The sequence below is a fragment of the Malus sylvestris genome, chromosome 11, assembly GCF_916048215.2.
Source record: "Malus sylvestris chromosome 11, drMalSylv7.2, whole genome shotgun sequence".
NCBI lineage: Eukaryota > Viridiplantae > Streptophyta > Magnoliopsida > Rosales > Rosaceae > Malus > Malus sylvestris.
The window spans coordinates 26,168,349-26,178,578 of NC_062270.1; the positions used below are offsets into that span (position 1 = coordinate 26,168,349).

General features: G+C 40.9%; 1 protein-coding gene across 1 annotated transcript; it reads right to left on the bottom strand.

Moving 5' to 3' along the window:
* Positions 1 to 3,935: 3,935 nt before the first annotated feature.
* Positions 3,936 to 7,772, bottom strand: LOC126590516 (dicarboxylate transporter 1, chloroplastic-like). Its single transcript, XM_050255953.1, has 3 exons — positions 6,556 to 7,772; positions 5,566 to 5,787; positions 3,936 to 4,629 (listed from the first exon to the last, which is right to left on the bottom strand). Exons 1-3 carry the CDS (start codon positions 7,672 to 7,674, stop codon positions 4,267 to 4,269), a joined length of 1,704 nt encoding a protein of 567 aa, XP_050111910.1. The 5' UTR covers positions 7,675 to 7,772; the 3' UTR covers positions 3,936 to 4,266.
* Between the last annotated feature and the right edge of the window lie 2,458 nt (positions 7,773 to 10,230).

The following is a 10,230-nucleotide window of genomic DNA, read 5'->3' on the forward strand; positions in this document are numbered from 1 at the left end:
GAATACTAATTATACAATACCAAGGATGGTCCTACATTTGTGATGATAGTTAGAACCATCGTCAATTTCTCGTGAGCCACCAACGAGCACTTCTACCTAAAACGTGGAGGGGTGCAAAACAAAAAGTGTGAGTGGGAAAAAACAAAGCTTTTCAAAACCATTTCATTTATCAAAAGTAGTAAACCTTCGCCATAAAATCTGTATAATTCCCATAAAATAGCATACATGTTTATATCTCAAAATCATATTCAAAATAGCAATTCCACAAATATACCACGTCAAATCTCAGCAAGAAATAAGTAAGCCAGGTGAAATAAACCAATATGAAATGGTATGCCAGCTGGAGTCACCTAACATGACCTGTACAGCTGGATCTATAACTCATCAACTAGTTCTCTGCACATAAGTCGGAACCACCTAAGGTGGTATGTACGACAAACTGGTGTAAATAAATACACTTAAGTGCTATGGTCACGTGAAGAGTGTGCGAAGTATCGCAAGTCACCTATGAGTTGGAACCACCTAAAGTGGGCTGTACGACAGATTGGCACTTGCCTTGGATCCAAAGTGAGCGTGTGGTACGGGAGGTGAACGATCACGTGAATGCTAGGCCCTGTCCTCGAGCGGAGCACTAACACCGGGGTGCAGGATAATAAGCTTTAAATATATTTCAACACCATTATACTCACTACCATCATTACCATCAAAATAATCACCTGAAGCTTACCTGAGCGTCCGTAGCGTCAAGCAACAAAATATATAACCATACTAATCGTACATAGAGAGTATTTGACATGGCATTTCAAAATATAAAACCATTTAATTAAGTTTTTTGGGAAAAATACCAAATGTATATATATATATATATATACTAAAAACCAAAAGCCCACTCACTGATATGTGGAAGGGTCGTAGCCCCCGAGTCTCGCTTGATAGCAATCTTCCTCTGGATAGGTCTCACCTATATGTGAAACAACTATTTAAATGTTATTTTTAAGCACATAACCAAAACTAGGTAATAACTTCTAATAGATTGCTCAATTAGGGTGTTTGAATATACCATCGAGGCCTACTCAACCTTAGGATCATCCCCATATTTTTGAAAAATTTTCCGATCACTCACGCATCGGCCAAGGCAGTGCCAGACGCGCCGCCACGCGTAGGCGTGTGCCTGGCACACTAAATGGAATCCCTAATGGCGTTAGGGAATATTCCGTTAATTAATGGAATATACCGTTAAATATACCTGACGCCGTTAATCGTTGTTAGGAATATTCCATCAAAGTTGACGAAATATTCTCCTTCTCTTTCCTTGGTTTGCTGGAGTCCGGCGCCGGCATCGTTGCGATCGCCGGTTTATGGAAAAACTTTAAAGCTTCATATCACACTCATTTTTCAACCAAAATCCATGAAATTTTCACCAAAATGAAGCTTTCAATAAGTAGAACAAGATCTTACCAATTTGGAGTCCTAACTTCAACAAGAAGTCGTCGAAAAATCCCTCGAAATTTCAGCTAAACCTGTAATCCCACTAATGAGCTTATCTCGACGTACAAATTTAACCAAAATTACTCTAAATCACTTAAGAAGTAGCGTAAATACCTTTTTGAGTCTTAGAACCAAAGAAAACCTCGACGATCACGTCGAGAAAACAGAACACCTCACTGGAGTTCGATAGTTCTCACGATCCCGACGTCCGTTCCCCAACACAAAGGGTATGGCTCTGCTCCTGAGCTTGTGAGGAGTATGAAAACAACTACCAAAACCCCGATATGTGATTAGTGGGTAGGTTCGAAGTTGTTCGTACAGTTGTACGGAAATGGCAGAAAATCTGAGAAGGAAGGAGAGAGAGGTCAACGGGTTTGTGTGGGTGTGTGTGTGTGGTCTAGTTTGCAGCCAATCAAACAAAACCTTAAGTCTTTTAGTTCTAATTAGGTCCAATTAAGTAGGAATACAACTAATTGGTCCAAAACCTTAGCCCATTTACACACACACAACTTAACGATTAAAGGGCATATAAGTCATTTCACACCATCGATAAAATATTTCGGGACGGGTTGTCACATGTATCCTTATTTTCACAATAGTTAGAAAATTCTCAAAATTTTACACTATTTACTTAGGAAAACAAAAGTTAACCACAAACAAAACTACTTATTGCCATGTAAGGTTCTAAAAGACACTATGTGCTTGTCAGGTGATGGGTTGGGGCCTAGTGCCTGGGCGGCTAGGCCGGGGCTTTGGTAGACTAGGCGGATTTAAGTAAATTTATTATATATTGTATAAGTAAGTGCCTATTTATACTTAAAAAACACATAATTGTAGACATAAATTGTAAAATAAAATGACATATAGATTATAAAGTATTTAAACATATTGAAAACATGGGGACCAAGTATATAATGAGTGTTCATCGAAGTATTCAACTAGTCTCCTACATTTTATTGAAAAAAAAAAATACAAAATGAAAGTTATCGCTTTTTTGTTCAAGTGAGAGTCGTGACGTAGACGGGTTTAGACAGGCTAGGCGAGCGCCTAAGTAGCCTAGGTAGATGCCTAAGCGCGTCTAGGCACACTTTCTTAATTTTCCAACGTCTAGGGACTAGTCAGGATGGTGGCTAGCCGCCTAATGCCTAGGAAGAGGCTAGGTAGGGCTAGGTGGCGCTAAGCAGAAATTTTTAGAATAGTACTGTCATGAATTAAAAAGCTGAAAATAAAATAAAAGAACAATGTTTAATTTAAAAAAAAATATATTATAGGTCTTAAAATTAACCGGATAATCATCACTTCAATTACTTATCTAGGAGTTATGGGAATATGAATTTATAAGCTAATTTAAATAATTTGAATCTGATAATCTGATTATACACACGCTATCGATCCAAATTTGAATGGAGTAAATCCAATCTGAACCTTAGGGATATGTTATACTTTCTAAGTTTGATGAATGTATGGTAATTCCCCCGCGCAATTGCAACATTCGGTGCTTACATTGCACAAAAGTATACACTATGAAACATATAGCATTAGGGATTATAAATAGGCAGCTGGAGTTGAATCTATCCATGTTCATTGCGCAAGCAAACATTCAGTCACTCGTGAGCAATCCAAGTACTACATTATATCAAAAAATGCCTCCTTCCGACACAAATAACGACGAAAATGAGTCAATATACCAGGACCTCGTGGACTGTTGTCGGGAGAACGGGAATGAAGAGGCTTTGTTCTGACATGGAATGGATCACTACTTTGGCAGAGGAAGTACCAGCGGCGTGTTGGGATGAGAATGGCTGATGCACGCAGCCAACGGCGGGCATCCTTGCACATCGCTTGCTTATGGCTCGATTCTGGTGATGTTTGGAGGAGCCGATCTCGCAAGAGGTTTTAACACCATGTCTAATGCAGTTAATCCATCGAATTTACAGGAATGTAGGGACAGAATGGCTGAATATGTTGGAGGCATGCCGTATGTGAGCAAGGAACTGGTTTACAACACCATCTTGCTCTATTGTGAGCAAAAGCTACATTGTAGTGCACGCGGAGCTGATCTGGAAAACGACTGGATTGTTGGAGTGATGGAAGTCCCCACGATTGGACAAAAGCAAATCGGTTGGAATGAGGAATGGAAAGCCTGTGGTATGCATTGGGAGGTGTTCATATTTGGTATGCTTTTGTGTAGCCGATGGATGGACTAAGCATGCATGGCATTTGTGCAGCAACACACGCTAGATTGTCCTAATGGATAGTCTTCTTCAATACACAGCATCTCGGGTTCAAACATTTTTTTATTCTCCCATTCACTTGGTGTAGCTTAAAATAATGATCTCGCTTGTAATAATAATAATTAAAAAAAGTATGCATGTTAGATTTTTGGTCCCTGAAGAGCAGATTTCTGAAGAAGATAATGCACAGTTCATCATTCAAACTAAAGGAACTACGGTGAAGGTACGATCCTTTCGTTATTAACATACCACTGAGAAAATAAAGAGTTCATTCAAGCATCAACAAATGACGATTCATCAACTGAAGTGTCATGCTACATCAAAATTTGGGGCTCTATTTTCTAATTTCTGCTCTAAAATCGACCTCCTATGTATACCGATTTTTCACCAACACGTCTCCCTGAAATTTGAAATGACAAAAGATTATTTCCATGTGAAAGAATTCAAGGGAAAGATCATAGTGTGCCCCGGAAATAAGTGAAACAACTGCATCTGAATATGAACAAACATCTGAAACGATGCGGATTTTCATAGCCAACACCTTTTACCACAAGCCGATGAACTTCCACCAAATCCCTCCAACTCCAAGCCAAATAATGATGTTGACGACGGATATAAGGAATCCGTAACCCCACCACTTGGCAAGTGGAACGTAGTTAGCACCATAGAAAACAGGTGCTGACCCAATGCCGTAATGGGTAAGACCACCCATGAGGTTGGAGAGGAATGCAAGCACCATCGCTCCAAAGTATGGGGGAGTACCAAGAGCGGTAGAAACAGACAAGAAAGCTGTAAACATGGCACCGATATGAGCAGCTCCACTGGCGAAGAAGTAGTGAGAGTAGAAATATAGAAGAACCAGAATGCCAAAAGATGCTTGCCATGAAAGACCCAATCCGCCAACAAACTGTAAAAAGAGCAGAATAGTTGTTAATGATGACCAAAGGTAAAACCTACACTTTTGACCCACATGTTGACACACGTTTTTGTGGGGCTCATTCCATAATGTGTTTCAACGATCTGAACCTTCTATTTTTAGGTCTTCCCTCAAAGATATGTCTACCAAAAAGCACCCAAATCTAAAACCATATTACCGTTGGATTAAACTTAGTATTTCTTTGTAGAACCGTATTCGTCTATTTTATTCACTACAAATGAATGTGTTATCTATTACCGTTGGATTAAACTTAGTATTTCTTTGTAGAACTGTATTCGTCCATTTTATTCAGTACAAATGAATGTGTTAATAATTTTGGATTTGTCTTTTTTTTGCGAGGATGATCTAGGAATGATGTACTTAAATACAGACGGTTCAGATCGTTGAAATGCATTATGAAATGAGCCCTATAAAATGGGTGTCAAAAGCGTGTGTCCCCGGATCCTAACCCATATTTGACACTGGTTTTCTCACTATTATCAAAGTAAAATGCGTGCACAGGGCACATCATATCTAATTTGGTCTGAGCCTCACGTCAGAAAATTCATCAAGGTTGAGGTCATATAGCAGGAGACACAATATTAGTGCGCCAATGCATATGCTTTACTAGAAGTAGATAATCTAGCAAATTGTAAATACAGTAGTTTACGCCAGTAAACAAAAACATCCTGAAATCAGATGATGGATAACCAGCGGATTGACTTGTGAACTAAGCAATTCTGAAAGGACCATAAATTAAGTTAGGATGAACCCTATTTTATGTTTCTGACCTAAAGTTTTTCACCACAGAAACAAAAGACAAATGTAATGCTAACCGAAACTTCCAACTATATTTATTACTTTTAATAGTGGTGATATCAGAAGCATGCACGAGTAGGTGACCAGTAAGCGGAAAGAAAGACAAACCTTAACTACGGTCTGGCTAAACCAAGAAATAAGACCGTATTTGTTGAGATACCCAGCCATTGCAATGAGTGCAGCAAACCAAGTAAGTGTATCCCAGGCCACTGATTCAGCTAAGCACTCCTTCCATGTAATAACACCAGTCACGAGGAGAACAGATAATCCAAGAATAGCAGCAGTAACAGCATCCACACTCAAAACTCCTCCAAAAATCCAAAGCCCAACCTGATGTTCTCAGAAAAAAAGAGGGTAACTATGAGCATAGATATTTTAAATGACACAATAGATTTACATATGCATCCAAGACACTTGCATACACGTGTTAGTAAGGGGATATAATTTATGACAATCAAGTGAATATTGCTGCACTAGTATTTCATGCTAAACTGCTAGAATAATCAGCATATAACCCCTACGCATGCCGTTGCAAAGGTGGTCAAAGGGAACACCAGCAACGTTAGGTTACCTAAGCACTAATTGACTAAATCCCACCCCATGACAAAAACTTAAAGTAGACGAGTCAAATTTGCAGGTGCTGAATACAGATCATGTCAAATGGGCATCTATATAAGAACCATTCTAGTGTATTATAAATGTGCAATTGACAGGATGGACCAATCAAATTGTCTAAGAAACATGCAAATTCAAAAACTGAAGGCACCTACAAACTTAGAACATTCAGCTTAAGCTTGTCAACGGAGATCAATGACACTGAATGTAAGCATGCCGATGATAACCAATTAAATTCTTGAAACTATTCAATCCAGAAACTTGTTACAGCCTCTTTCGAAAATAAGAGAGTGTCGTTATTCAATGTTGAAAATCATTTAAGTATGCTAGAGTAACTCAATGCGGCCGTCCTCAATGCATTTATACACCATACCCATTATTGTCAAATTTAACTTATAAAGCAACTTCAAAACATACCAAATTTGAAGCACACACAATCTACGAACAAACACAACAAACTAACAACAAAGAAGAAATGAGTACCGTAAGAAACAGAGTCCCGGCCATGATAATCTCATTGTTAGACATCGGCCCCATCTTCTCCAGCCTTTCCCTGGCAAGCTTTGGCGCATCCGGGCTGCTCTTCACCTCCGGCGGGTATATAATGTACAACAACAACGGCACCACAATCAACGACACCAAGCCGGGGACAATCGCCGCCTTGGCCCAATCCGTCCACCCAATCGTCTGCTTAATCGTGTTTAATGTCAAGTTGGCGCTCAAGGGGTTAGCAGCCATGGCCGTCAAGAACATTGCCGATGAAACCACCGAAGTCTGGAAGCACGTGAGCATCAACCACGACCCCAACTTACCCTCGGTCCCGTCGCCAACATTGCTGCCGCAGGCGACGCAGAGGGACTTCACCAACGGCAAGAAAATCCCACCGGCTCTGGCCGAGACAGAGGGGATCGCCGGTGCCAACAAGGCCTCGCTGAAGACCAGACTGTACCCTAACCCTAGAGAGGAGCTACCGAAGAGGGAGACGAACTGGTACGCAATTCGATTGCCAAGTCCAGTCTTGATGAAGCCTCGGGCGAAGAAGAAGGCGAGGGCGATGAGCCAGGGGATTGGATCTCCGAAGGCGGAGAAAGCGGCGGCGAAAGTCAGCGTTTTCGTGAGGACGGAGGCACCGAGGCCGAGCAAGGCGACGGCTCCGAGAGGCAGGGGCTGAGTAATGATACCGACGATGGTAGCGAGGAAAATGGAGAGGAGCTGCCACGCATTTTTAGTGACTCCGGCAGGAGTGGGAAAGAACCAGAGGATAAGTCCCGTCGCAATGGACGCGATTAGAGGCGTCATCGCCGCGCCCTGCCATGGTTCCTTGGCGGGAGTGATGGCGGACCCGCCGCTGGCTACAGTGGCCTTGACGGACAAGCCGCGGCGGGAGGGAGTGAAGTCGCGGGTTAAATTGGAGAGCTTGGGGGAGGAAATGAGGGGGGAGAGGGTTTTGTTGAAACCGAGGGCGTCGCTTTTGAGGGAGTTTCGACGAGTTTGGGAGGCAGGAAACGGCTTTAGTAGTAAAGATTTGGGGAAGGGAGTGCGGGATCTGAGGGAGGGGAAGGTGGGGGTGGTGGCGGCGGTGGTGAGGGCGAGGGACGCCATCTGGATGGCGGAGGATGGGATATGCTGCTGTGGAGCTCAGAGAAGCAGCGAGAGCAGGAGCAGCTGTGTTGGTAGTTAAAGAGAGAAATTGTCGAAATGGAGGGGCTCAAAGGGGAGGGGTATTTGTGTCAAAGTGGGAGAGAAATGTGTGCTGTTGAATTGACATCTAAAGCGTGGATTGGAGATTGGAAAGAACGCAGCGGCTTTGGAAATGTCGTTTCAACCGGCTGGCAGTTGGTAGTTTGAAAATCGAAATGTCCGTCTAAAGTCTTTTAACATCCTCCATTTCTCTAGCTTTATGAATCTAATGATATTTCTTTTTACTTGTAAATAATAGATTTATATTCGATTTTTGTTAAAGAAGAATTTGAACTACATTATTGCTAACCATTGTGAAGTTAAGCATATTCTCTTCCCTAGTGTAAATAATATTATTCAAAAGAAAAAAAAAATCATCTATTCCTCTTGACCACCGATTCTTATGAGAAGAGGATCCACATATTACGTGACATAATCTAATAATATACTGTTATATTACGTGACATAATCTAAGTAAATGAATAATTGAATAATTGAAGAGGATCCATATATTACGCGACATAATCTAAGTAAATGAATAATTGAAAATAATTTTTTTTTTTATCATTATGTGATATTTTAATTTAATAATGTACTGTTATTTGTAGACTGACACACCCCGATCCTAGAATCAAGACGTGCTGGCCGTCACGTGAGCGTGACGTAACCAAAAGTGTGATGCGGAAGCAAAAGATAAAAGAATTACGAAGGAATAAAAACCAACTACTAGCAATAATAACCAACTAGCATACTAGAGTGAGTTTAAGTGTGAAACACACATGTTCAGAGCATAAGTACTAGGTGCAGTCAAGTAGGAACATTACTAAATTACAACACCCGAAGGTGAGTCCTACATGAGGAGTCTGTCAGAACGCCGTGGGAATCCTCATGAGCCACCAACAGCGCTAACTAGAACCTGGAGGGGCGCAAAACAAGATTGAGTGGGTTAGTAAAACAAAGCTTTTCGAAAACATTTCATTTAATAACATTTCTAACCCCTCGCTGTAAAACCTGTATACTTTCCCAAAAAATAACATAATATGCATATAAATTTTCAAATATCTCAATTCACCAATCTTTATCAAAAACCAGAAAGTATGCCATGCTGTAAGCGTCAATAACAGAATAAGGATGCATCAATATAACAGGTGAAATAATGAATCAACCGGAGACCCTGCAGCTGTCCTGTACGGTTAATTCTATAGCTCAATATCCAACCCAACCGGAGTCACCACTGTGACCTGTACGGCACTACTCTGCACATAAATCGGAACTACCTGAAGTAGTCTGTACGACAAGAATGGTGTAAGAATACACTCTAGTGCTTCTTTCATCAACAGCTATATAATAATCTAAAGTCACCTACAAGTCGGAACCACCTCTAATGGTCTGTACGACATGTCAGAACCACCTCTCATGGTCTGTACGACATGCACCTACTTGGATCCAAGGTAAGCGTGTGGTGCGGGGTGAATAATATAAGCACTAACACCAAGGGTGCGGGTTATGAGCTCTCAACACAATTCACATCATTAATAAATCATATGAACAATATAAACTCACATGATACTCACTTGTGCGTCCACAGCACCATTTAACATATATATGCAACAATTACTAATTCATATATTTCATATATATGTATGCATGGCATTTTAAAACATACTTTCATTTAAATTCAATTTCTGGGAAAAATCAATAGTATATAGGTAAATCGAAGGGTTGTAACCCCCGTGACGTCCTTGAATGCGCTCGTCCTTGGGATAGGTATCACCTATATGCGAAACAACTATAAAAACGTTATTAAAGCATACAACCAACAATATGTAATAACTTCTCATACGATGCTCAAATTGGGTATATGAATATACCACAGTGACCTACTCAACGTCACGGACGTCGAGGTATTTTTAGAAAAAAATTTCAATGCCGCACGCGCCCCTACGCCGGGAGGGGCACGGACCCACGCGCGTCATCTTCTTCCTCCAGTCGCTGGACTGGTTTCGCCGGCACCGGAAAACTAGAGATTTTTCAAACTCCATTTTCTCCATCGATTCTTCACCATTTTTTTACAAAATTTACATTAAAATGAAGCCCTAAGGATGTAGAATCACATTATACTACTTTAAGGCTAAAAAACATACGAAATCTCACCAGAGAAAATCTAAGAAAACCGGCCAACTTCGAACCCTACGATCCCGACGTCCAAATCCTTCAAACTAAGTACTTCGAGCTTCCTTGGGACTTTACTAAGCTCCCTGTAAGCTTAGAATTCCCTTTTTGACGTCGATCCGTGATGTTTTGAGGGATTTTGGTGCTCGTCCATACAATTCGAAGGGAGAGAGAGAAACTGAGAGGGAAAAGAGAGAGGGCACGGGGTGAGTGTGTTGTCCCGTGTGTGTGTGTGGTCCACCCAAAACAAACCATAATACAAATTCCTTTAAGTCCCTAACCACACAAATTGTATACAACTTTTAA

What these genes read in the sequence shown, in the direction of transcription:
- LOC126590516 (XM_050255953.1), bottom strand. Translation starts at nt 7,674, where the DNA reads ATGGCGTCCCTCGCCCTCACCACCGCCGCCACCACCCCCACCTTCCCC. An exon ending in CCGGGACTCTGTTTCTTACG is followed by an intron (nt 5,788 to 6,555) that starts GTACTCATTTCT and finishes TGAGAACATCAG; the next exon opens with GTTGGGCTTTGGATTTTTGG. An exon ending in TTAGCCAGACCGTAGTTAAG is followed by an intron (nt 4,630 to 5,565) that starts GTTTGTCTTTCT and finishes CTCTTTTTACAG; the next exon opens with TTTGTTGGCGGATTGGGTCT.